The sequence below is a fragment of the Microsporum canis genome, genomic scaffold (assembly GCF_000151145.1).
Source record: "Microsporum canis CBS 113480 supercont1.1 genomic scaffold, whole genome shotgun sequence".
Lineage (NCBI taxonomy): Eukaryota > Fungi > Ascomycota > Eurotiomycetes > Onygenales > Arthrodermataceae > Microsporum > Microsporum canis.
Genome location: NW_003299169.1, coordinates 1,493,240 through 1,519,641, shown reverse-complemented (window position 1 = coordinate 1,519,641; position 26,402 = coordinate 1,493,240). Strand labels below are relative to the sequence as shown.

General features: G+C 47.4%; 11 protein-coding genes across 11 annotated transcripts; 6 read left to right on the top strand and 5 right to left on the bottom strand.

Annotated features, from left to right (window-relative positions):
* Nucleotides 1-48: 48 nt before the first annotated feature.
* On the top strand, nt 49-1,936 carry MCYG_00557 (high-affinity methionine permease; the record flags this gene model as incomplete). Its single annotated transcript, XM_002850407.1, has 7 exons — nt 49-78; nt 115-172; nt 227-550; nt 605-1,056; nt 1,105-1,276; nt 1,340-1,502; nt 1,564-1,936. The coding sequence occupies 7 exons, from the start codon at nt 49-51 to the stop codon at nt 1,934-1,936; spliced, it is 1,572 nt and encodes a 523-aa protein (XP_002850453.1).
* A 749-nt stretch (nt 1,937-2,685) lies between these two features.
* MCYG_00556 (conserved hypothetical protein) lies at nt 2,686-4,682 on the bottom strand (the record flags this gene model as incomplete). The annotated part of the gene is made up of 4 exons (XM_002850406.1): nt 2,686-3,175; nt 3,259-3,642; nt 3,702-4,548; nt 4,625-4,682. 4 exons carry the CDS (start codon nt 4,680-4,682, stop codon nt 2,686-2,688), a joined length of 1,779 nt encoding a protein of 592 aa, XP_002850452.1.
* Nucleotides 4,683-5,381: 699 nt separating this feature from the next.
* On the bottom strand, nt 5,382-6,393 carry MCYG_00555 (conserved hypothetical protein; the record flags this gene model as incomplete). The annotated part of the gene is made up of 4 exons (XM_002850405.1): nt 5,382-5,973; nt 6,045-6,145; nt 6,210-6,294; nt 6,350-6,393. 4 exons carry the CDS (start codon nt 6,391-6,393, stop codon nt 5,382-5,384), a joined length of 822 nt encoding a protein of 273 aa, XP_002850451.1.
* Nucleotides 6,394-7,208: 815 nt separating this feature from the next.
* Nucleotides 7,209-7,978, top strand: MCYG_00554 (uncharacterized protein; the record flags this gene model as incomplete). Its single annotated transcript, XM_002850404.1, has 3 exons — nt 7,209-7,343; nt 7,392-7,448; nt 7,841-7,978. 3 exons carry the CDS (start codon nt 7,209-7,211, stop codon nt 7,976-7,978), a joined length of 330 nt encoding a protein of 109 aa, XP_002850450.1.
* A 2,524-nt stretch (nt 7,979-10,502) lies between these two features.
* MCYG_00553 (NADH-ubiquinone oxidoreductase kDa subunit) lies at nt 10,503-11,515 on the bottom strand (the record flags this gene model as incomplete). The annotated part of the gene is made up of 3 exons (XM_002850403.1): nt 10,503-10,556; nt 10,624-11,273; nt 11,344-11,515. The coding sequence occupies 3 exons, from the start codon at nt 11,513-11,515 to the stop codon at nt 10,503-10,505; spliced, it is 876 nt and encodes a 291-aa protein (XP_002850449.1).
* Nucleotides 11,516-12,025: 510 nt separating this feature from the next.
* Nucleotides 12,026-17,759, top strand: MCYG_00552 (general negative regulator of transcription subunit 4; the record flags this gene model as incomplete). The annotated part of the gene is made up of 6 exons (XM_002850402.1): nt 12,026-12,078; nt 12,151-12,217; nt 12,308-12,423; nt 12,482-12,850; nt 12,905-14,709; nt 15,604-17,759. The coding sequence occupies 6 exons, from the start codon at nt 12,026-12,028 to the stop codon at nt 17,757-17,759; spliced, it is 4,566 nt and encodes a 1,521-aa protein (XP_002850448.1).
* Nucleotides 17,760-18,424: 665 nt separating this feature from the next.
* Nucleotides 18,425-20,037, bottom strand: MCYG_00551 (2-oxoisovalerate dehydrogenase subunit alpha; the record flags this gene model as incomplete). The annotated part of the gene is made up of 5 exons (XM_002850401.1): nt 18,425-19,192; nt 19,262-19,471; nt 19,541-19,602; nt 19,674-19,861; nt 19,922-20,037. 5 exons carry the CDS (start codon nt 20,035-20,037, stop codon nt 18,425-18,427), a joined length of 1,344 nt encoding a protein of 447 aa, XP_002850447.1.
* A 402-nt stretch (nt 20,038-20,439) lies between these two features.
* Nucleotides 20,440-21,463, top strand: MCYG_00550 (ubiquinone biosynthesis methyltransferase coq5; the record flags this gene model as incomplete). Its single annotated transcript, XM_002850400.1, has 2 exons — nt 20,440-20,623; nt 20,691-21,463. 2 exons carry the CDS (start codon nt 20,440-20,442, stop codon nt 21,461-21,463), a joined length of 957 nt encoding a protein of 318 aa, XP_002850446.1.
* Nucleotides 21,464-21,810: 347 nt separating this feature from the next.
* On the bottom strand, nt 21,811-22,449 carry MCYG_00549 (uncharacterized protein; the record flags this gene model as incomplete). The annotated part of the gene is made up of 2 exons (XM_002850399.1): nt 21,811-22,028; nt 22,221-22,449. The coding sequence occupies 2 exons, from the start codon at nt 22,447-22,449 to the stop codon at nt 21,811-21,813; spliced, it is 447 nt and encodes a 148-aa protein (XP_002850445.1).
* A 339-nt stretch (nt 22,450-22,788) lies between these two features.
* MCYG_00548 (sugar isomerase) lies at nt 22,789-24,180 on the top strand (the record flags this gene model as incomplete). The annotated part of the gene is made up of 2 exons (XM_002850398.1): nt 22,789-23,127; nt 23,209-24,180. 2 exons carry the CDS (start codon nt 22,789-22,791, stop codon nt 24,178-24,180), a joined length of 1,311 nt encoding a protein of 436 aa, XP_002850444.1.
* A 374-nt stretch (nt 24,181-24,554) lies between these two features.
* Nucleotides 24,555-25,910, top strand: MCYG_00547 (bud site selection protein 22; the record flags this gene model as incomplete). The annotated part of the gene is made up of 2 exons (XM_002850397.1): nt 24,555-24,800; nt 24,867-25,910. The coding sequence occupies 2 exons, from the start codon at nt 24,555-24,557 to the stop codon at nt 25,908-25,910; spliced, it is 1,290 nt and encodes a 429-aa protein (XP_002850443.1).
* Nucleotides 25,911-26,402: the final 492 nt, after the last annotated feature.

The window sequence follows — 26,402 nt, the reverse complement described above, 5'->3', positions numbered from 1 at the left end:
GAAGATGGAGAAGATGAATATATTATATCCCGGACGTCGAGGTCGAAGATGTCGTTCGTCTTCGCCGTCCATGAGAACGTATCCTGAGCATACGGTATATATCCATAACTACAGATGGCTGGAGCAGGGCCTGCCTCGTCGACGGCGAAGCTGAACAGCTACGAAGGCGAAGGTAAAGCCCTTTCTTTTTCAAAGTGGTTTGGATGGCTATAGCTAACGGGAGTAGAGAACGATGGAGATGAATACCGCACGAGCGAGTCTCGTCGCCAGATCGGACTGGTGTCCGCCGTCTTTCTCATCTTCAATCGCATGATCGGGACCGGCATCTTCGCTACGCCCAGCGCCATCTTTGCTCTCTCAGGCAGTGTCGGCCTCTCTCTCGTCATCTGGGTCGCGGGCATGCTCATAGCCGGTGCTGGCATGGCCGTCTACCTCGAGTTTGGCACGGCCTTGCCGCGCAACGGCGGAGAGAAGAACTATCTCGAGTTCGTCTACCGCAAGCCCCGGTTTCTCGTCACGGGCCTCTATGCCGGCTACGTCGTGCTCCTGGGTATGTATTCGACCGTATTATACATGTAACATACCCGGTCACTGACATCCACAGGATGGGCGGGTTCGAATTCGGTCGTGTTTGGAGAATACATCCTCCACGCAGCGCAGATAGAGGTCAACCGGTGGAATCAGCGTGGGATCGGCCTCGCCTGCATCACCGCGGCCTTCCTCATCCACGGCCTTGCGCTGAAATGGGGGCTGCGGCTGCAGAACTTCCTCGGCGTCGTCAAGCTGCTCACCATCCTCCTCATCGTCTTCTCTGGCTTTGCCGCCCTCGGAGGCGCCATCAGGGTGGAGAAGCCGGACAACTTTCGCAACGGCTTCGAAGGCACCACCGGGAGCACGTACGGGGTCGTCACGGCCCTCTACAGCACCATCTGGAGCTATATCGGCTACAGCAACGCCAACTACGCCCTCAGTGAGACCAAGAACCCCGTCAGGACCCTCAAGATCGCTGGCCCCCTTGCCCTCGGCACCGTGGCTGCTCTGTACATGCTGGCGAACGTAGGCTTCCTTCTCCCATATTGCTATACTTAGGTCTAACGGTTATAGATCGCCTACTTTGCCGCCGTCCCCAAGGATGAGATCGTTTCCTCTGGCCGAATCCTTGCTGCATCTTTCTTCCGTAACATGTTCGGCGAGCGTGCAGAAAGGGTTCTGTCTGTTCTCGTGGCCCTATCCGCCTTTGGAAACACCCTCAGTGTCATATTCTCCCAAGGCCGCCGTACGTATATCCCGTTGCTAGGTGTATCCCCTCGTATTCCATCTTATACTAACTCCTCTATAGTGGTGCAGGAACTAGGTCGTGAAGGTATCCTACCTTTCTCCAGGTTCTGGGCCAGCAACAGGCCCAGGAACGCTCCCTTGGCTGGTCTCTTCGCACACTGGCTTGTCTCTGTCGTCATCATGCTCGCACCACCCCCTGGCGACGCATACAACTTCATCCTCAAGTCAGTGCGCTCCTTTCTTCCTTTTTACTATTTTTCTCCTTTTAATACTAATATTTCGAAGTGTAATATCATATCCTCTTGCGGTCGTCAATGTCTTCGTCGCCGGCGGCCTTATCCATCTCTACCTTCACCGCGACAGTTTCCAGTGGGCTCCTCCATTTAGCGCCACTCTGCCAGTTGCAGTATTCTTTCTCCTGAGTAACATTTACCTCACCGTTGCCCCGTTCGTACCTCCCACCGAAGGCCAGAACGTGTACAAGAGTCTCCCGTACTACCTCCACTGCATAGTCGGAATCGCAATCATCGCTGCTGGCGGTGTGTACTGGCTGGTCTGGGCGCGACTGCTCCCCTGGCTAAGGGGCTATACTCTCGAGTGCGAGGTCATCACCCAGGAAGACGGATGGTCGAGAAGGAGGTTCTACCACAAACACTAGTTGGATGTGTGCGGCCCTCGGGGGAGGGCTCCATCCATGCCTAGTTACGAAAGAGGCTTGCTAGTTACCCCAAAAAAAAAAAAAAAAGAAAGAAAGTATCTTGACCAGAACGTCCACAGTGCCAGCTCCTGACGAAATTGCTCCGGATGTGATACCCCTTGAGCTCGTCGGCCCTGCCACACAACCGGAGAAATCCGAGATTCCCAACTGGACGAAATATTTACGGCCATTTTATGACGATGTAATGACTTATCTTCAACAAGCAAAAACTGAGCCATCCTGGGCGCTGGCTGCCCATGAGAAGAATATGGGCTTCAACATACTCCGTACATAGGTATATTAATGATACATAACAACTCTAGATTTACGCCGGCAGAGAGGACCCGCTGGTTACTTCATAATCATCCCGCATCGCGAGCTCATCCATATCCCTTTTTTATTCCATATATAAGCATAATATATATACCTCCTTTATCCGTATAATAAGCTTAGCCAAGGTGAATAACTGCATAGTAAGCTATGATCCTCTTCACGATATTAATTGTAGCTGGACAAGTGGGTTCTAGATATTATCTCTTCTATAAACAGGGAGTTCATCGACTCTCTACATACACACACTCAGACTAATCACCAGTCATCTCCATTCGTCCCGCTTACATACATAGCCAAGCAGCTGTCATCTCCACCATCTATTTATATCCATCTATAAACCCACCCATACTATAGCAACGTGGGCACAAACACGCAACTCACAGCTCATCAGCTGAATTCAGCCCCCATCTCTCCCACAGGTCTTTCGCAAACTCCCTTGAGCCACGCCACAGCTTCGCATATAGAGAATTATACTCTTCCCAAGCCTTGACTTGCATCGGCACAGTGCGGCCCGTATACACCTGGTTCGGATGATCCATTGCCCATCTCCACATGTGTGTAGACGACTGCTCAGAGGCAGAGGCATAGATATCGCTCCATACAAGACTGCCTAATACCCGCATTCTGCCTTTCCAGCCCGGTAGCTCATCCTTGCGCAGATCAGGATCTTCAGGATCATAATCGGAGGAGACTTGTAGTACAAACGGTTGGAAGTCTGAAGGGTGTAGGCCCGAATTGTCCGTCGATGGCATCGAGAATTTATCTGTCATGTATGAGGAGAAAGAGGCGCTGTCTATGACCAGCAAGTCATAATCTAGTAGATTGCGCTGGCTGAAGTCTTCCGCTTCTCGCATTTTTTCAAAGTGTCTGTCAATCACGTTAGGAGCCATTTATCTTCTCGAAATATCACGGTCAAATCGCATGGGCTGCAAGAGGTGTCATAAACTCACTTCGCCGCAGCATCTACATCATCTTCTGGTATCCCAAGCTCCTCGCCATCGAACCATTCTAGCTTCAATAGTCCCTTTATTTGGTTCGCTCCATCGATGCCGTCACCCCAGTTATTCATATCAGCTTCCAGTTTCTGCATAAAGGCGTTCCATTCCTCGTCAGTCTTGCCATAGACAAGCTTATACATCGTGAACTTTGGTGGCTTATAAGGCTCCGGATCTTCCTCTGTGCTCTCGGCAGAATCCATCAATTTTTGTATTCTCATAATCCATGCTGGCGGAGGCAGTGGCTCTGGATTCCCTCGGATCATATGTCGAACTTGAGAGTCTGCGCAGCTATCTGACAGTTCAACGTCTGAAGTATGGATTCGGGGTTTGCCGTCCCTAGTCGAGTTGAGTTGAGACTGAGAGCTATCTCCCGCACAATATTGAAGTTTGTCAACGATTTGACTGTAGCCGCTGCCGCCTTGCGGCGTATATCAAAGGACGGGCTCCGTATGTCTTCGACTAAATCCGGCGCCGAGTAGCCCTTATATCCATCCATGGGTATCAAAATGGTAAAGTCAGACGTGACAGTAAGCTCAGCTAAGAGATGTAGCTTGTTGGTTAGTGTCCATTGTTCCGGGCTGTATGTTTCTTCAGATGGCGGTTTATGCATGGCTAGATCGCGTAATACGGGACCCCTGAGCTCCTCGATATGAGAAATAACCCACGAGTGAGCCCGGGTGGTTATGGTTTGATAGTGTGTGCGGATATATTCTTCCCAAAGGGCTGCCATGCTGATGGTCTCTGTAATGCCAGCAGAGGAACGCTGGGAATTGATCGCTTTGTCAAAGTATGAGAAATCGTCATATAGGAGGTTATACGTCTCCTTCAAATTTTTCTGTATTTTCTCAACGTTCAGGTATTCAAATACCGCTATCGCAGCAGAAAGATACTCGCAAGCCAGATCAAAATTCTCAGGTTTATTCAGCCCTTTTGTCTGCCACTGAGTAGGGGATATGGGAACCATGTCTTCCCAAAATGTTGATTTCCATGAATGAACATTGTATGCCACAACCTCCAGACGACTGAAGTCCTCTGTCGAGCCAATTCTCAGCGAGATTTGCGACATGAGGTCTTCACTGAGGTTATATGGGTCAGGAGCCCATTCATTATACGGCCTATTCCACTGCAGGAACTCATCTTCACCTAGAAGAGGGAGCTTGGTGACCTCTCCATTTGGCAAGTTTCCAGAGACGCAGAATTCCAGAAAATGGACAGTAGTTTGGGGTTCGATCAACCGGTCGACTGAAATATGGTTAATAAAGATGGCTTGCAATACGAAAAAGAACTGAACTCCCGTAGATAAGAGAGCTTCACTGACCGATGAGCAAGGCGCTAAATGCCCAATGAACTGCCGTTATTGCAAGGGTCTCGAACATGGCAGATATCTACAGCCCTGTTGAGGGCGTCTTTTCTATCCACTGTCTGAAGATGCACCCATATATGTATATAGCAGTAGATGGCAGATCCAGCTCCAGCTGTTCGTTTCTTCTCGACACTGAAAGCCTGGATGAAAAGAGGCGACTATTTCAACTAAATTTTCTGTCTCAGGCAGCAGTCCGAGGTACGGCAAATCCCAAACTAGTCAAAAACGACTTTAGGAGGGCCTAGGCCTTTTTTCATACTGGAATGACTATAGCGACTTTATTTTGAATAACCATGCAAGTTGCAGCATGAGCAAGGATCAAAAGGTCATACACGAAGGGTGCGAGTGAGGCTCATTTTATATTAAAAAACCGAGTTCTTGGTAAGTAGCCATTATATTCAACTTTACTATCAACTTAACTCCTTTTGATTCCATCTCTTAATCTCTCTTTTTTTTTTTTTTTAGTTGCTGTAGGTAAAATGGGATATACCAAGAATATTATATCTCTCGAACATGGATAGATTACTATTACGCGGCTTTCACAGTGAGACTCTCTCCTTTTCCCCGTTATATAAACGAGTACTAAGTCTAGGCAAGGGAAGCCAATGGCCTTCAGAAGGTGAAAATACTGATATATAGCATTTAAATCATTAGAGCGGACGGTCATGATTCACTGTAATATTCTAAGGCCACCAGGATATTATTCCTTATCTCAGCTTTCAATATCTATCGTCACTTGTTGGTGGTGTGCCATCAAAATCTGAATAAAATCATTGACCGCCTCTGGGGCTGGGTTTTTCAGTCTCACCGTCATGACGGAGCAGTGGGACGATGTTAACCCAGACCAGCTCTCAAGCGAGAGGGCACTATTTTGGCAGTCGGTAGTGAACTGGCCTTCCATGCTTGCCGAACCTATCGCACTCGCTTCCAACGCTGAGTTGAAATACCCATTGCTAGAGGGGCAGGATGAAACAAGGAAGCTGTCATTGTCAACACTGTATTGCTGCTGAAGGCAACGGCCATTATTGGGAGTATCTGGAAGGTCTAGAGTTGAAAGCCCAGTTTGATCATTAGCATCGAAGCCAAAATTTGGCAGGGTATAGTCTAGTATGAACATGTCATCGTGGGAAGTAGGCGGTGGAGTGGTATGCTCCATTGAAGAGAATAGCTGTTGAGGGTCTTCGGTCATCAGGTTGATACTTGGGTCTTCGCTGTGAGACGCAGGGCTGGAGCTAACTGTGCTATCACTCTGTTCGTGGCAGTGCCCCTGACTCTTACAGCAATGGCGTGAAATGAAGGCATACCTATAGTAAAGGGCATGATTTAACAAAAAGTCATTGAAAATTGATATTTGGGAATAGGTTGCGGTACTGACTGGTTCTTTAGGGAGTTAGGAGAACGCATGGGAAATAGGTCGTTTCGAATCTGTAGCCAACGACGACCCCGTTGCCTTACTGCGTCCCATAAAATCTGGCACTATTAATATAGCCTTGTTAACTTATTAAGCGCAGTTGTGAATTCTAGGTGCCCCATAACATACCTCTGATTCAGTCCACTCCGACCTATCCAAGGTAGGGTCAAGGAAGTGCTGCCACCGTTTAGCACATTCTAAATTTGCACAGAACCTATCAGTTAGTCTTGAAATATCATTTAACAATGAGAGTATGCGGAACAACGTACGGTCTGCTGTACGGCGAGGGACATGCTGTGATACCCGCATCCATCTAAACAATGGTAAATATAAGCATTGGATCTCGTATATGCCTAGAGGATCACCAGAATATCCAAGCAAGGACAACAAGGATTATTCATTACACTTTGCCTTCTGTCTCCACAGCCAGACCCAGAAGTTTGTCTTCATCTGCAGTCCAAGCACCCTTCCTCAGGTCCCCGTTGAGCACATTAAACCATCTCTTTCGACAGTCTTTGTTTGTCCTGCCAGGAAGTGCTGCTGCAATCTTCTGCCAATCTATCACCTTATCCGGGGGGTTTTCTGATGAAGTGTTAGGGCATGCATAGTAGGAGGCAGACAGATTGTAAGAATCCCACACATACTAGACTGTTGTTCTTGAAGTTTTTGAAGCAAGACGGAGTCCTCGTCTTGAGTCCACTTATTGATTCGGCGTATAGGCTCCATGGTAGTCATCTGAGGAAGAGGCCCAATAGGTAAAAAGCTCCCTGTGTTAGGGTATCAAGGGTATGGATGGACTGCGAGCGTGGAGATTGATGAATATATATATCCTAAACTGGTGATTATTGTGCAAATCTGACACGATACTGCGGTCTCGTACTGTAGTTTGGACTGTGGAATCTCCTTATGATCAACAAGTATAGGGATCTTTATGCAGCCGCGTATGCTATAATATAAAGCAATTTTGTATTGGTACCAAATTGGGCAATAGCTGAAAAGCACTGGCTTTCGCCCTACAAACCCTCTCCTGTCACCTTAGTGTAGATGAGGTGTGGAGAGCTCTGCAAAGGGTATAAGTCCCGGGTAGATGTTACATGCTAGGGTAATCTTCACGCATAGCCGAAAATAATGCGGCCTGCAAGACTGGAATCTACCTCAGCTAGCCCCGTATACTATACTTTTATTTATTTGCCAGTCAGCATTGACCCCATCGTGGATATCCCGATAATTGGGGAAGAGAGAGGCTGGCATTGCGTGTCGCCCGTAAGCGCTAATGGTCTTGGTTGTGGTTCTGAATCTTTTGAAACGTAGCTATTTATATCCGTAGAAATTCTAGATGTTTCGAGATCCAAGGCGGGAAGATATGAGGTAAGATAATCTAGGTATCAACGTGCCAATCTAGCCCACGAACATGAGGCCTGTTAATCTGATTTTGCGTCTTGGTATAGTGCTCCTTATTATTCATCAAGTAGCCAAGCTTCGGCCCCGTCCGGGTCAGACACCTTACTATGTAGGCACTGCTGATACCAAGCGTTTCAATGGATAACAATAGAAGTGCTCCCAAGGTAGTCGCCCGCACTATTGGTCACATATGAACGGAAGTATGCCGGTAGACAAGGGTGCGATCCTAGGGACATCAAGAAAAACAGTCTAATGGTCAAAGTTAGCCTAGATTTAAGTGTATGTTATATACACTGTTGACTGATGTATAGCTCGTCTTGAAGAGCAAATGATACCGACTTGAGCAATTTCCTCATCAGTGTTCCGATAAAAATGAAGTCGTCAATCGACACAATGACCAAGCCACCGACACAGTTTTCACGAATAGTTACTGGAGATTTATGACATTGATCATAGAAAGCGGGATACTCAGCGTCATATTGCTTCAGGAAGGCTAGCAAATCATAGCCAACAACTTTTCCGAGTCAAGTAATTCATGGAGGTATAATACAAAAAGGTGTTGATATCGCGAGCAGCTCCACCGTTTACATTCCCGACTATACAATGACAGAACATGCATGATAGAGGGAAGCAATGGCTGACGAGTTCTTTTGTGGGAATCCAAAATGATAGTATGATATCACCAGCTCAGGGCTAGATCAGTCATCTCTCCTGCATGTACGGAGTATGCCGTGGCGGTAAAGGGGTATGCGGAAAGTTCTAACGTTCCGGCCTGGCAGCGCCACTTCGGGGAAATAGCCAAGGCCGCAGGTTTTAGCTTGAACTGATATTCAAGCGTTTAAAGGCCGTTAGCACGCTGGGCAATTTCCGAAAGGAGTAAACGTTGGAAGCAATGGAGCGGTAATAGATAAAAATAGTGCTTACCTTTGCCGCAATATAGACTTTTATTCCCTTCTGCAGGTGCAAGTAAAAGCATGCTCACTGCAGGTTGAAATTTTATCATGTTGCACTCTTGATTTAGGGGCTGCAGCCCATGGCTAATGTCGTTAGGCTTCTTTTATATGCTGAATATTTGCTCCAAGGACGCCTTATTTTAGCCTAGACCTGCTCTAGATATGGCCAGTTTATCGCCGTAAAACCCTCTACCTTTTTAGAGGACAAGGAAGGTGGCGTTTCTTCGGCTCTTCGAACGAATCATGGTCTGCAAGGACAAAGTCTCAGGGGTAAGCCTGCTATAGACAAGGGTTTTAACTTGTTAATATTCATGTTTGATGAGTGCTCACACGCAGCATTTTTGAGGGAAAAAAGAAAATGACCATCTTACCATAAGAGCCTAGTCTTATCCAGTTACATTTTCACCCTTTTCCGCTTTTCAAAACGTCCAAGCTTACAATGTATAAAGTAATACCATCAGGCTGGTCATTCCAGGGAAATTTTGCATAGATCCCTTTACACTTCGTATAGAGGGGATGGTGGTATATGCAATAAGTATGCCTTGAACCAAAACAGCCTAACTGGAGAGCAGAATATGTACGGAGTACTCCGTATAGGACATGGTCTTCATTAAAACCAGCGCACAATTTCCCGTGGAAGGAGGGTATCCAAAATCCAGATCTCACTAATGTCGATATTCTCTTTTTTACCCTTCAATCCGAATGCATAGAGCCATCATTTGGTTCCGTGTTTCGTGGGGTTCGTGAGCTAGTGGCTCCTGGCAGCATTGACGGGAGCACTCGACAGCGGATCTATGATTTTAACAAATACCCGGGAGATAGGGGGAATATCCGACTTAATTAGACCATATTATGCCTGGTAGCTAGTATCTAGAAGATTTTTTTTTTTATCGAAGAGGTTTCCTCCGTGATTTTGAAGGAGCAAGATATTCTTCTGCCTTGAAATCGATGAGATATCAGATTGAATAAGGTTGTGGACACGAAGTTAACGTACTTAAAACGGATCATTAGTAATCACTCTATTTCTACTAACTATGCAACATGGTTGGTAATGCAGCCATGAATATTATTTGGACAAGGCCAGGTTCTCACTGTCTTCCAAGTGGCTTGGTGACCAATATTATTACCTCGTGGCGTGATATTGCTGTTGTTGTCCACACAGAGGCCGACACCACCCTGCCAACTGGATCGACGGAGCAAGATCACCCTCCATTTTTGTTATAATTGTTGATATATATATCCTACGTTTATGTGCAGTCAATTCATCGGCCAACCAATGGATGTTAGCTTTCAAGGGTAAGAGACTAAGCCCATCATCCAAACCCATGGATTGGAATCCACTTCTGGCCTGGGGTTCTCAAAAGGGTAGTTATGGGTGTACGGATTTAAGTCAAGAATTGTGGAGTATAAAGATGTATACGCTCTGAGTCGATGTCTTCCACAGATAACAATCAGCTAGAGAACCAATACCTATTGACTGAGGTTGTAGGCGTCGTCTCTAGCTTTCCATCTACATGTCCTATAGTACCTCCCCTCCGTGCTCGGCTCAAAAGGCTTCGATATAACCAGCTATCATTTAAGAGTCACAATGGAGCAGTCAACTACTATATATGGATGACTAGGGGAAGAAATCCTCCTTGAACTGCCACAGACAGTACTTTGAGCATTGATATATTGATGACAAGCCATGGATATCATATTGAATGAAATAGGTGCGGGTATTCTACCATATGATCTGACTTGATGGTACTGGTGATGTTCGTTTAGCATGTCCATGCCATACCAGTTCGAGCGCCAAAAACACCAATGAGTTTCCACGACACAGTATCAGGGATGCGCAAGTTGTCTGATTTGTATTAGTTAAATAAAACTTTTCATACAGATATTAGAGAGCAAGTCTCATATCGTCTATTCCATCATTTGCACTTTCTTTTGCAATAGAAAAAATTCCAGTAGAGGCTGGTTGAAAAATACCAAACTTCTGAGCGTACCGGTATCTACGTCTAAAAATAAACTGACAAGTGGGATAATTGAAACAGAAATGTATTGAAGATGATGTACAATTGGTTTATTTCTTTTGCTCTTCTGGCTTCTCCTCTGGCTTCGGGGTAGGAAGTTTGAACTATATATAGATAGGGTCAGTGGTGCATTACTTGAATCGAAGGGATAAGATGGGTGATTTTACTAACATTGTCTGGTTTCCTGTCAAGGCCCTGCCCAACTCCTTCCCAAGCAGATGATCCGCCCTCGAAGTTTCGGAATGCCTGCGTCAACTCCAATGGCTCAACCACGATACGCTTCTTCTCCTCGTCATATCGGATCTCGGTGTATCCAGAAAGAGGGAAATCTTTCCTTAATGGGTGGCCGTCGAAACCGTAATCAGTCATAATTCTTCGGAGGTCGGGATGGCCAACAAAGAAGACGCCAAACATATCATACACTTCTCGCTCAAACCAGAGAGCTCCGTCGTACAGGGACGTGATGCTAGGAACTGGGGTGGCCTCATCTGCATAGGTCTTGACCCTTATTCTGGAGTTATGGCGCACGCTGAGGAGGTTGTAAACCACCTCAAAACGGTACTCTCGAGTGGGAAAGTCGACTGCAGTGATATCCGAGACTTGGGTGTATTCGGCTGCGGTATGATCGCGGAGAAACGTCATGACGGGGACAACTCCAGCGGGCGGTACATAAATGGTCAATTCATCTTTCCACACTGAGAATTGTTGGATATATCTTGGGAGACAGGAGATGAGATATTGGCCGTAGGTATGTAACTTTGCCGACGTGTCTTTATATTTGTCTGTCGGGTTAACGATTGGGCGATTCAATTGACCGATAGCTATCAGTACTGTTAGTCGTTTATTGATTATTTGGACACAAGATAAGTCAGTTAATAGGGCCAGGCTTACCAGGGCGTGGTTCCTCGCGAGGGTTTGGAACTCCCTCCCTCGATACAAACTTCGCATCTTGGAATTGCGCAGACGCCGAAAACAGTCGCAGAGAATTGGAAGTTCTCCCGGTCTGAACAGGGGCCAAAGGGTGGTAGCCCCTCAGCCGCATGACAGATCGCCTGGATGCCATGGTTATGGGAAGAGCAATTGAGCTGCGGCTCGATGAATTTATCACAGGCGAGTCGTTCTTGGGATAAGTTGAAGTTGCCCGTTCTGAGGTCTCTTGTCGTAAATGCAAGACGATGATTGGTTGCATCATGTGATTAATCACTCTACACGTGATCTAATCAAATCACATGATATTACACGTGATGATATGACTAAGCAGGCGCCAAAAGAAGAAATGCCAAGCCTTTTGCAGAAAGCTCTCACTTATTCTTCACTCCTCATTTTTCGCATCGCATCCCATCTCGACTTTGGCATCTTCCTCCTCCGCCACCTATTTTGCACTCTCCTTGGTGTCTCTCCGTTCCCACGGCAGGTTTTTCATTTCTTTGCATTCATCTTCGGGGGACACAGCAGGTTTAACTTGTCTATTTTAATACCGTGGTTGTTCATGGTCCTTTTCTATCACAACGTCAATTTTTTTTAGCCCATATTATCCAGCAGTCTCTGAACCGGTGCGAGTGGTTATTACAACATGTCTTCAAGAGCCTTAAATGACTCAGTCATCGATGACGATGATGAGCTTTGGTGAGTACCTCTCCCAAGAGAGTGGCAACTTGTTTGCATCTACTAATGTCGATTTATTCCCATTCCCCATAGCCCGCTCTGTATTGAAGAATTTGATCTCTCCGATAAAAACTTCAAGCCATGCCCCTGTGGGTACCAGGTACGCGTTTATACGGAAATAGCCCCTCACTGCCCCTAGTGAAACGCCAAAAACTCTAGCAAGTATTAACGACTAATCGGTCAATGTTAGATATGCCAATTTTGCTATAATAACATCAAAACCCATAGTGAAGAAGGCCGTTGCCCAAACTGCAGACGCGTTTACGACGAGAGCAACATTCAATATCGTGTCCCAGATGTCGATGAGTATGTACCATACTATTCCAATCAATTACTATTTACTGACAGGGATTACTTTGCACAGGTTCAAAGCTGATCTGGCTCTAAAACATCGAAAAGCCGCAGCAGCAAAGCGGAAGGAGGCCGAAAAACGAGAAATCGAAGCCTCAAGTCGGAAAAATTTGGCTGGCGTTCGGGTCGTCCAAAAGAATCTCGTTTATGTTATCGGCCTCAACCCAACAATCAGGGATGAAAACCTATTATTACAAACTCTTCGTGGTGACCAATACTTTGGCCAGTATGGGGACATTGACAAAATAGTTGTCAGTAAGGCAAAACCAGGTGGTAACCCGAACCAAGGTATTGGTGTCTACGTCACCTTTGCGAGGAAGATAGATGCAGCTACGTGCATTGCGGCAGTTGATGGTTCACCCAATGGTGATAGAGTCCTACGGTATGTAGATACACTTAGATATAAATCGATATACTATGCTAACACAATAAATAGGGCACAATATGGCACTACCAAATATTGTTCATCGTTTCTCCGCAATGAATCATGTAATAATCGGAACTGCACTTTCCTTCACGAAACCGGAAACGACAGCGACAGCTTCAGTCGACAAGATCTTTCATCAATGAATACTATATCTTCTCAACGTTTCCCCTCAAACGGATCGTCCTCCGGAAACCCACAAACACAGAATCAACGGCCATCTCCTGCGACTAGCCATGCACGAGCTGTCAACACACAGAACACGCAGTGGCCAGCTGTCAAGGACGATGGTGGGGTTCGTGCATCGAGTGCGGATTCCTCTGCCCTTCCATCATCTGCAAGTTGGGCAAATAGGGACTCTTTGGTTCAGAGGACAAGACGGGAGAGTATAGCCGCCAGTAGGTCATCTCCGAGCCCTAAGCCTACAAACGAAGCAATTGCCTCTCGACCCATAAATGGCTATGGCAAGGAGCTTCAACGAGCAGCAGAGCAACCCAGCACTGTTTCAGACTCGGCTGGGCTTACCGAGCAGGCCAGTACCGTGTCACAACCTACATCTCCATCACCTACCATGGTATTCGATAAACTGGTGAAAGCTGTGAATTCTCCAGAATTCCGGTTTCATTTCTCAACTGCAGCCTTACCTGATGACGAGCTAGCATTTATTGAGAATCACCCTTCGCTTATCGACCCCTATGGGGGTGTCAAACGTCGTGCTATGCGTGAAAAGGCCGAACAAGAACGTGCAAAACATACACTTGACGGAAAGCTTCTACAAGCCCCCGTTGAGGAGGAAAACCTTGAAAGTGGCAGCTCACAATTAGGTGGTGAACCAGAAGATTCACACGGTAGTGTTAGCGTTTCAGGGAGGCATTCGAGAGAGCCGCAGTCTGCTATCCAGCCCCCTTCTCAACAAGCCACAGCAAACAACTCTGTTGTTGGATCTCCTGTATCCAACAGCCATCAATTTCAAAGCCTGAATGTTAATGCTCGCAACCTTTCTCAACTCCAACAGCAGCAGTTGATGCTGCTTAAGTCTGCTGGGGGGCAACAACATAATACCATGGATCTGCAAGCTAATACTACTTCTGGCACTTTTGATCAAAATGCACGAACGTTCCAAAACCAGATGGCTGGATTGAACAATATTCCTGGACATACAAGACAGTCGTCGCGTTTTTCATTTGCCTACGATGTTAATTCCAAGAACTCCAACAGCAGACTCCTCGGCTCACAAGGGCCGATGATGCAATCCTCGAGCCCCAATCCTCTTTCGATCCCAACTACTCAACACAATCTTGGCAACCAATACTTTGTTAGTGGTATTCAGGGTCCCCCGCCGGGGTTGAAAAGTGCTGGTACTCCTCCTGTCAGTGGCGGTGGCATGTTTGCTCAAGGCCATGGTTTCACAAGCACGATGAACAATAATCTTGGGCTTGGGACTAAACAAGATGGAAATGCTGACTTGATGCGTGAAATTATGCGTGCCAGGGGCGCCGCAAGCGGGAGTGTTCAATCCCATGATGCAACAAAGCGTGAGTTCATGTTTCCTTTACTCCAACAAAATAGCACACCCCCTCCTCTGGCTCCCGTTTCAGGCCTTTTAAATCCGCTCTATGGCCAGCAACTTGGTTTATATCAAGACCAAGTGCCACAGAAGCAGAAAAAGAGGGGAAAGAAGCATAGACATGCTAACACTTCCTCCGGCGGAGGCGGTGTAGTAGATCTTGCAGACCCGAGTATTTTGCAGGCGAGAATGCACCAAGGTGGCGCCAATGCTGCCACTGGGCAGGGACTGTACGGGAGTCAGGGTCAAGGTGGGTACAACCACTCCAACATGGTGTATAGTGGAGGGTTCGGGAGGTGGTAAAAACCCGTCTCAAAGCTGTGTGGCTCCCCCGATCACTTCACTTTTCACCTTACCTACCGTCCAATCACATTGCTTTCCCTTTATCCTACCTTTTCCTAAATTTTTGGCCCTTGTATGAGGCTTGTTCATTTCTCCTTGCGTTTACCCAAGCGTTATGTTTTATGCGTTTATTTGTTTTTTTTACCTACCCGCTAGGAGTACAGAGGCTGCTGTTTAATTTTTTTTTCTTCGGTTTTTTTATTTGGCATTTATATTTCAGCACTGCATATGGGGAAAATTCGTTGAATCGCGTTCAACTGGGTGTTTACATGGCATGTTCACAATTTGATGAACTTGGCTGGCGGGAGGCGTCATACACATTACATTTATCCAGGAATATGCTATTTCGAAGGGCTCTTTCGCGATATTGGGGAAACGTTTTCAGATTGCCTGCCAAATAATGGCTGGGGTTCAGGTTTCCTTTCGCAACAACCTACCCTTCTTCGGATTATACCCAAAAACACATTTTTCCTTCGAGAGGAAATCCTTTTTTTTTGTATGTTAAACCTCCCTGTTTTTTGGGCTTGTACCCAAGCCCAGTCCTACCTATGTCGAAAGAAAATTTCTCACTGTTATTTTGCCCATATAGATGTCTCCAACTTGTTATGTGATCCAGTATCCTCAACCCCGACCTTGTAGTGCCGACTGCAGCCATTTTGTATATAGCAAAAAGCCCAGGCATAACCTGTAGCCATTCCTATCACTGCCACCTCCCTCAGCTACCCACACCAGGCCTCATATCATATGCATTTGGGGGGGACAGATATATATTTGTGATAACATGCTAATACTTTGAGAATAGAGGACGAGGATTTCCCACCGTTAGCTCCAGCATCCAAGCCAAATTATGACAAGCAGTCTCCCGATACCATTCGTTTCCCGACGCGGACAACTGTCCCTGGCGAATCTTCGCTTACTTCAAGCAGATCTGGCACTCCTGCTGTGCCACCTGGGTTTAGTTTACCGCATGCCCATCCATCAGCGCCTTTCGTTCGCGAGTCAAGAACGTCAAGTCCATCGCTACCAAAGACGCCTTTGACAATAAACCCACCTCCAGGGTTGGTACATCCCCAAGCACTTTCAGAATCAAATGCTCCTCCTGAATCAGCCAAGGGTTCTTTTGCTGCCACATTTAAGCAGCCTACTAATAGAGCTGCTGAAATATCTCTCGGGTCCCCTAAACCAAAAGCCAGCAGTGCTGCCAAATCCACTACTTTAGCAGGTGATGCGCCAATGGTGAAAGCACAGCAGTCTAGCCATGGGAAGTCAAAGCCATTGAAGCTTGACCTTTCGACTTTTGAGAAAATTCGTGAGCCTCTTTCTCACTCTTCGAATTCTGTTGCAGCACCGACCACTTCCTCAACTGGCCCGGAATCGAGGCCAAACACCCCGGGAACCAACTCTCGTACATCAAACTCTCCTGCTCCGCGCCAGCCAAGGGTTTTACGTGTTGTTGATACCCCGAAGTCGGAGCCAGTAGCCCCTACGATCTATGCTAGTACATCTGTCTGGGGCTCAAAACAGCGGCCGGGTGTACATGGCCTCTCCTCTGTCAGCCGACCAACAACACCAGCAGGCTCTGAGTACGACGCCCAAACATCAGCGTCAGTTTCACGTGCGAATTCGCCGCCGCCATCCAGAATTGGATCCGCGCCAGTCAGATCAGTTACAAAAAGCCAAGTAAAAAAGGATAGGAAATTAAAGGCCAAAAATGCGGAGGCAAAGAAAGATGAAATGCTTTTAGCCAGTACGCCAACCAACGGCGAGACTCAAGCTCCGATCATTGGCCGGAAGCGCAAGACAAAGAAGGCACCGAAACAGACGAATGGAGATGTTGATACCAATGCATCAGATGGAGAGCAAAAAGAATCATCTGGAATCGATACTGCCAAAGCACAGCCTGAGCCTTCCAGCAGTCAACGCGAAACCTCATCCAAGACTAAGGCTGCAAATCAAGAAGAGCCTAAAAAACAAGAACAAAAAGCCACGGTACAGAACGAGCCATGGCGAGAGAATAACACCCTTCAACAAATGACAATAGACGCAGAGGCGAAAGGTATTCCAGTCAAAGATCTATTTCTTGAACGTACAGCGCCACTTCCTACTCTCCTGGGGCAGCTCCAGCAACTTGAAGGCTTCGACTTGAATGCCCATCCGCTTTTCAACCCACCAAACCTTGGTCAACGCACAGATATGAAATGCAATGCAGATGACTACGATATGCTGCACAACCCACTTGAGTTGACTGAAGAGCACAGAAAACAGCTCCTTCACGGCGAACCTGTCCGCATCAATACTGGTGATCCTGACAAGCTCAAGCACCGTGCCCTCATTACACCTACAGGCTGTATCTTACGCCATCTCTCCGCCGAGGAAGAAGACCGTTACTTGGCGTTGGAGAAGAACCTCTCATTTGTCCTGGACGTCATCCAAGACTCGTACCCCTCTCTCCTCATCTCTGAACCTGATATCACCAACCGTGGAGGCGGACTCGATGCCCTCTTCGCTACTCCTGAAAAGTTCAACATTTGTTGGGTTGACGAAGACTCCACTCGCAACGGCCTCGTATCCAGCATCACCGCTGACGGCTCATCCGCCATTCTTTCTAATCCACTACATGCAAACAATACAGGCACGTCCACATCTGAGCCTGAAATGGTGCGCTCACATAACTGGGCTATTAGCAGTGGCGGCGAAACAGTGCCAGTTCGCTCGTCAGCATCCAAGTCAATGATGGGAGGTCGTTGTCCAAGTATCGGCCCTGGGCTTGAAGAATTAATGAACATGTCTGACGCGGAGCTTCGGGCTATGATTAGTACCTCGCAGGCTGAACTGGATGTATCGAGACGAGAGGTTGATGCCATTGATAAGAAGATCATGGCCCTCGTTAAGAGGAATAAGAAGCTTGTGCAGCAAGCTTTAGCTGCAGCTCAGGAGTCAATCGGCTCTTCACACTAGACTCGACTTGATCTTGGATCTAACATTGTGATGTCCCCCTATTTTTATCTTTCCTGTTTATCCCAAATTTCTATTGTACCAGGGGTTCTAAATGTGGGCTTTCTTGGTTTCTTTCTTCCTCTACATATGCTTCTGTTGGGAGTCCGTACATTGATACCTTTCCGTTTACCTGCATATTTTTTGGCATTTGACGTATTATCGCTACGATTATTGATGTCTTTGATGTACTCTTTGTAGGACTAACATAATGTCTTCATTTCATGTTGTATAACTAGTTTACCTTTGGCTTTGTGAGAGTGATCCAGGTAGCAGAAATTGGATGCAGACAACATGGCCGAGGAGGTCACTTCCGAAAGCGTGAATTTCTATATCTAGCACTCTGCTCCAACAAGAGTATCTTGATCTATTGTATATACATTTTGATCGCTTCATGACAAGAGGACGGAAAAAAAAAGAGAAAAAAAAAAAGGTCAACCAGGAGGTTCCTCATAGGGAACGCAACGCCAAACAACGTTAGACCTTCAGCGTGTATGAATATATATCTGTCTGTTTCAGTGAATGAACGATGAGCCAGGGTAAATTGGAGACCACAAATCTAATAAGAAGCGGCGAACAGACAGTTTGGTTGGATATTATGGGACGGAATTTGACTCTGCAACGGCCATCTACAATCCCTTCAGGCCGCCCTCGAACTCGCTAACGTCATACTCCTTGGGGTACTTCTCAATAATACGCTTCAGCTCTTCTCTCTGTTTCTGAACTTCAGGAGTAAGCTCTTCAAAAACGTCGGTGAATATCTCCTTCAGGGCAGGCTTCTTCTCTCGCTCGGCGGCGGCGAACTCAGCAAGGACATCTTTGCGGAGTTGTTCACGGGTTTCACGGTCAAGATCCTCGTTCCAGATACCCTTGTTCTCCATCCACTTGCGAAGACGGGAGATCGGGTTGTCACGGCGTTTCCAGTCCTCGACTTCGACGCGGGCGCGGTAGGCAAAGCTATCGTCACTGGTACTGTGGTGAGAGATACGATAGCTCATGGCTTCAATCAGGATAGGGCGCATTGAACCCTCGAGAGCCCGCTTTCTAGCCTCGAGTGTAGCTTCACGGACAGCGAAGATATCGTTTCCGTCAACACGGATGGTATCAATGCCATAACCGATACCACGGCTGGCAATACCGTCACCTCGGTACTGCTCGAGGGTTGGTGTGGAGATGGCATAGCCGTTGTTACGGCAGATGAAGATGACTGGACAGGAGCGTGTGGCAGCAATGTTGAGGGCGGCATGGAAATCTCCTTCACTAGCGGCTCCTTCACCAAAATAGCAGGCGACTACCTGTTTCTCTGCGTTGGGATCCTGGAGGGCCTTCATCTTCAGAGCGTATGCAGCACCAGAAGCGTGTGGGATTTGAGTTGCAAGGGTGGATGAGATGGTGTACTAGGATGTGTTGGAAAAATGATTAAAAAATAAAAATAAAAATATAGCAGTGAGTATTGGTTGACCTACAGTCTTTACGTCCTTGCCTCCATAGTGGACTGGCATATTACGACCCTTTCCGGAGTCATTACGGTTCGCGAAGAGCTGGCTCATAAACTGCTTCAGGGTGAATCCGCGCTGCTGGAAGACGCCAGTTTCTCTGTACTGGCAGAAAACGACATCATCCTTGGACAGGGCTGCTGCTGATCCAACTGCAATACCTTCTTCTCCTGCGGAAACCTAGAACAAGACCTTAAGCCGACATGCCGATGAGTTTAACACCACCAATCACAATGGACAGCAACATACCATGTAGAAACTCAGGCGGCCCTGCCTCTGTGCCTCGAACATGATCATGTCCATGATACTTACTACACATACGTCCTCTCGTCAGCCAAGAGGGTCATATCCAAGCTACTACCGAGGTTATGTATCTTCTTACCGCACAGCATGTTCTTGTACCAAGTGATCACCTCCTCGTCCGTGACGTCTGGCGGCCCTCTCGACTTGTCAACGATCACACCCTCGGAGTCCATCACTCTGTAGGTAGGAATAGCTGGGTTTGCGGCCGGAGTGACAAAGGACATATCTGATGTGAACTTGCTGTTTACCGCGCCCGGAAATCGAACACTACAGTTACAGTTACGTTAGCTATCGAAACAATCAAACATAACAGCATCAGATACTGACTGGTCCGAGCCTGGAGGCTGCGACACTGAGCTCGCCCATCGTACCCTGCTCACAGGCAGTCTGGAGGCGCGCAGTAAAGCTCCCTGGGCGGGACGGACAAGTCGAAGGATAGGCATGGTACTCGTCTATCTGTCTGTGTCTGTCTGTGTCTGTCTGTCTATCTGGTCAGGGTATCAATTGAGTGCCTCCTTGACTGCTGAATGTCTACTTCTTTCAATGCGACTCAAAGTTATCTTCAAATATCTTCAAATATCAAAAAGAGAAAAAGATGGTTTTCTTCCTCTTCCCGCTTTGGGCGAAAGGTGGGCAACTCGGCTTGCGTCGGCTTTAAAGAAGTCATGTGAACAGCTTATGTCATAATTAGATAAGCGTGTAAAAATCACGTGATATATTAAATAATCAAAACGCTCCAGTTAAAATTTAGAAGCTTTTTGAGCTTTGAAGAGAAAGACAGAACAGAGAAAAGAAGATAAATAGAAGAATAAGACGAGAGAGAGAGAGAGAGAGAGAGAATGAATATGTCGTCGAGAAGCGCGTGGCGTGGCCTGCATTGGTGTGCTAAGAGACGGCCTCAGGTGCCCCAGACTCCCTACAGATGCTTCTCCTGCACTGCTCGTCTTCAGACACCAGGCCAGCAGACCGAGGAGCGGAAGACTCACTTTGGTTTCGAGACGGTGCGGGAGTCCGAGAAGGAATCAAGAGGTAAGGCGGCTGGTCCCAATTGCAACGAGTTACTGTGCCCTGCTGGCTGACACGGCGTTCTATCCAGTTGGTGCGGTCTTTAGCTCGGTAGCAAGCTCATATGATACGATGAACGACTGCATGTCACTCGGCATTCACAGACTATGGAAGGACTATTTTGTGCGGTCGTTGAACCCCGGTCGCCAGTACGCACGCGAAAGCCCTGTAGAGAGTGGTAGCAGTGATGCCGCCCATCAAGGGTGGAATATCCTCGACGTTGCCGGCGGGACGGGAGACATTGCCTTCCGCATGCTCGACCACGCCACGAATATCAAGCATGACCAATACACCCGAGTGACGGTAGCTGATATAAACCCGGATATGCTGGCGGAGGGCAAAAAGCGGAGCCTCGATACACCATATTATAGAACCGATAGGCTGTCCTTCATGCAAGGCAATGCAGAGTCAATGCCGTCCATACCATCCAATTCAGTCGACCTGTACACTGTCGCGTTTGGTATCCGTAATTTCACCAACAAGCAGGCCGCGTTGGAGGAGGCCTACCGCATCCTCAAGCCAGGCGGTGTCTTTGCATGTCTCGAATTTAGCAAGGTGACGGTGGGCGTTGTCGATGAGGTGTATAAACGGTGGAGCTTCGGTGCGATTCCGTTGATCGGGCAGCTGGTGGCTGGAGACCGAGCCAGCTATCAGTATCTTGTCGAGAGCATCGAGAGGTTCCCCAGCCAAGAGCAGTTCCGCGGAATGATTCGCAAAGCTGGCTTTATCACTCCTGGCGATGGCTATGAGAACCTCTCTCTGGGAATCGCAGCCATCCACAAAGGCGTCAAGCCATTGAAGTGATTTATCGTCTCCCCCTCGCTCACTGGGCGGGCGACGGCAGACTTCCGTTCGGCGAATAACCACCACTTTCTTTTTTGTTCCTTATTTCTCCGGACAGACAGCCAGGAAAAAAGACAGCGCCCACATTTGTATTACTAGGCGATGTAATTCTACTTTTCTTTCACAATATCGATACTCAGAAGCTTTCAACATACGTCCAATTGGCGGCTCTCTCGCTGAAGTTGCTTTTTTTTTTTTTTTGGCCTAATCCCATACTGATGGCATACATAGTATACGGCACTATGCATGTCACCACAACCCTTGGCCCTGCATGGGCTATCAAGTCCGCGAAGAGAGTTCAAGATTCCTCAGCATCCTCCGACTTGTTCTATCTGATTGCCTAGTTCGTCCATCGAAGTCAATACGGCGAACTGTAGGACGCCACAGTTGGGGTCTATCAATACACCTTTGTCGGCCCATAGAACATATACCATCAGCAAGCCACAAGAGAACAGATGCATACATACAAGCAGGCGGAGAAATATCCAACCATGGGAAACTTCCCGCCCGTGACTAATCATTGAACCTTGATCTTATCAATCTAAAACAGTTCGCGGGTTTTTATTTTTTTTTTCTTTCTCGGCTCCCCTCAAACGCCATCGTTTGCACCGCCATCTGCCTCCATATATTAAAGGAACGAGCACAAGCGCCTGAGCAGAGGCGGGGACGGCGAGTTTGATTCCATTCCTGCCTGGTCACACTTCGTCCGGCTGTTTACCAACGACATCCCGATTGCTAGATCGTCCCCAGGTGCGGTGCCCATTGGCTGGTATGCCCTTTGGCATCATCCCTGCAGCTGCGAGGTGGCCCTGAGGCAAAAATCTTGCTCTCGTTGATTCTTCTCCTCCTTCGGATATTTCGTTCCTCCGTCTATCTTGGGCCCTGGACCATTTTTCAGACTCCTGGGAAGATGAATATATGAGATAACCTCCAGGTCTGGGTCCCATATCGCTGCCGGTATTCCGGACAAGTCTACCGTCCGTCTTAACCGAATACTTGTCGGAATATTTTTATTATCTTACCTTGATTTTTTTTTTCCCCATTGCGATACCGATATCTTTGTATCCCCCCGCTACTGAGAAGCGGTCAAAAAAAAACAACCCTCGACGGTCAACTTCGCTCACTACCCGTTTCTACGCATCTTCCCACCAGGCCAGAGGGAGAGTCTCAATATGGTGTCCACGCTCTACTCTAGGAAACGTGTTCGTCAGCTCTCCCCTATGTCACCCCCTATAGCCCCCTTGAATCCACATAGCATCAAATCGAGTCTCATCCCACCGCTACCCATGACTCCGCCGGAGCCCGACATTGATTCCGCATCATCAGCGGCGCCCCATCCCCCGCCTATCGATACAGCAATCCATGTCATTGCTACGGAACGGGCCGCTCTGGAAAACCTTGAACGAGTCTATACCACCAACGACCTGGCGCGGAATAACTTGGAGCGGGCCGTGGAACAAATTGCCAACACGATCAATGCAGGATCTAAACTGATCGTATGCGGAGTCGGGAAGAGTGGAAAGATTGGAGAAAAGGTTGTCGCTACGATGAACAGCCTGGGGATTTACTGTTCCTTCCTGCATCCAACAGAAGCACTACACGGAGACCTTGGCATGGTGAGACCGGTAAGTCCGATGTATATATATTCTTTTGACTTTCTTCCCCTTGTTGGATGAATCCTATTCTAAGCCATGGACTTCAACTAGACGGACACTGTTCTCTTTATCACATATTCTGGCAAAACTTCCGAGTTACTACTCGTCCTTCCGCATCTCCCTTCGACAACATCCGTGATAGTGATCACAGCACATAAACAGCCATCATCGTGTCCATTATTAGCCGGCTCTAATAGTGAGAACACCATACTGCTCCCTTCACCCATCCATGAACCAGAGGAAGTCTCCTTCGGTGTTTGCGCCCCTACCAGTTCGACGACTGTTGCACTGGCAGTAGGGGATGCCTTGGCACTTGCAGTAGCACGACGGCTTCACACTTCGCCTGGAAGAGGCCCTGCCGAAATTTTCAAAGGATACCACCCCGGTGGTGCTATTGGAGCTGCTGCTGCCGCCGCCGCTTCGTCGTCAGTATCTGGCACCACAACACCCCTCACCTCTACGTCATCTACGCCGTCACGGTCGATGTCTCTCGCCGGTCTCCAAGACGAACCCGAGCCAGGCCTGCCGGCATCTAAAGGGGTGTCAGCACAGCGAATAACTGGCTTCGTTACACCTATCGGCACAATCCCCACTGCCTCACCAAAGCCTGGCTCCCCTTTGCGAGTCGTAGATATTATGCGGGCTGCCCTTCGTGGGTTTACTTCCAAGCCATGGGCCTTCCTACGTCCTGGTTACATCATTTCACCACACCAGGTTCGGAATTTGGTGGCGTGCAATGACCCAGACGACAGCATCGAAGATATAGACCGTGAGGTACCTATTGGGCACAAAAGTGAAGAATGGGTATCGGTACCAAATACCAGTACAGTTGGCGATGTCCGACGGATCCTCGACCAGCACGAGCGATCTAATAGCGCTAAGATACCTACGAAGCGAGACTCAGAAGGGAATACAGTACACATCAGACGAAACATCATTAGTGTTGTTAACGAAACAACTAACGAGATTGTCGGGTTTATTGAAGAAGAAGACATACAACACGGCGACTACATGGTAAAATGAGCGAATTCAGCGAGCTGAGCACCGCGTAACAACTACACATTAGACTAATACTTGCTTTTTATTGGGATTTAATAGCGCTTTCAGTTTCATGTTTTGGGCTAAAATTACACCCACATACCTTCTGCGCCGCGAGCGTCTAATTGAGATAGATTTCCGATATTCGTCATAGAAAATTTAATACCCATTTTAAATACGTTTACTTGCGACCCGTGTGAGTATATATTATCGTCTCATAACGCATCACGAATAGATCTTTTTCCCGCTTGATCTAAGATAAGATAACACGCAAAAGCTTAAAAAAACTCATATCTTGGCGCAAATATTCAACTTTCCACAACTTCATAGCTTCGTTACAAGCAAGCTGTCAGATCAAAATGGCCAAACGAAAGCGCGACACTCCGGAAGGGGATGATTCATACAACTGGGGTGATAAGAAGCTCAGGCTTCAAAGACTACGCCTGGATCAGAAAGTCCAACATGGCGTTGTGGTGCTTCATCGTGCGCTCAAGGTTGCGCGAGGGTTTGAACGGCAGAAGCTGGAAAGGAGGGAGAAATCCGCGAGGCAAGAGAGCGATAGGTTGCTTTTGAACAGGCACATGAATGAGATTGAAGCTTTAAAGGTGCGTTAGCTTAGATTTAACAGCAGGATCATATGCTAGGAAACAGTTCTAACCATGCTAGTCTAGGCTTTGGATTTGCATAACACTGCTGAAAGGTACCTAATCAAACAGATGATAAAGACAAAACGAATTGCGGAGTCTCCTGCATTTATCCATCTGAAACTTGCGGAGCGTATTTTGAAGGACGAAGGAAAGATGAGCGACGCTGAAGCTAACGTTACTGCTCGGCTGTTCAATTCAAATCCAGTAAAGAAAGTTATCCCAGGGTTGATGGATGATATACGGGATATACTTGGACTATCTGGGAATCAGCCATTGAAGAAGGATACGGCGAAGGATAAAAACCGGTATACTGCGCGTACGGATGAGGATATACACACGAGCGATGATGAAGGAACAGACGGGGAATCAGATAAGGCTCAAGAAGGCGAAGAGATGGACTTGTCCCGTTTTGACGGGCTAGTTGCTTCAGACTCAGAGGAGAACGAGAGTAGTCATGGGGATGATGACAAGGTAAAGCCTGCAGCCGCAAAATACAACCCAATGGACGATATGTCTCTGTCACCCACACCATCAACTGCATCAGATGATTCGGATGCAATTACCACAAAAACATCTAAACCGAAGCAAAAATCCACCGCATCTACTACCTTTCTCCCTACACTTATGGGAGGGTACTGGTCTGGCTCCGAATCTGAGCCAGAGAATGACGATACATCCGCACTCCCAGTACGAAAGAACAGAATGGGCCAACAAGCACGGCGAAAACTCTGGGAGAAGAAGTACGGCAACAATGCCAAACACATTCAAAAACAAGCCAAGGAACAATCCCAAAGCATCAACCGGGATAGCGGTTGGGATATACGGCGGGGGGCTACGTCTCAGGAAGACACAAGAGGCAAATATGGAAGAAACAAGATACGAGGAGGTAAACGAAAGGAGCCAGTGCCACCTCATGCGCCCCAGGAACGGGCCGTGAAACCTCCTCCGCCAAAGGCTAAGCCGTCCAACGATGACAAGCCACTTCATCCTTCATGGCAGGCAGCGATAAAGCGCAAAGAATCAAAGACCCAAGCTCCATTCCAGGGCAAGAAGGTAGTGTTTGACTAGGGCTAGGAACTCGACGTACCTATCATGGCTTGCGCATATATATTGGAGGGAATGTCAGTATCATTTATACTCCAACCGTGCAATTTCACTGGCTTTTGTGGCATTGTGAACTGATTCTTCACATTCTATCAGTGATGTACCCGCCAGGCATCCAAGCCTAGTCACCCTTGATAGTAACAGGGTTTTTAGTGTTCTGGAGACGAAGTAAGCCTACGCTGATCGAATTATCATTACAATAACCCTAGATACCTCCCATCAGTATGGAGAGAATAGATCTAGACGCGATGATGAGCAACAGAAATCACAATCTCAGCCCGCAAAGGCATGTGTTTCTCAAATTTAAACCGTCCAACGGATTCTCTGGACTATTCTAAGTTCCAAATTCGATATCTAATCTTTCATAATTGTTTTCTCTATCAACCGCGATCAAAGTCAGCTGAGTCAGCAGTGAAAAAAAAAGCCGCCCCTCCAGAAGTTTTCATCTTTGATAAT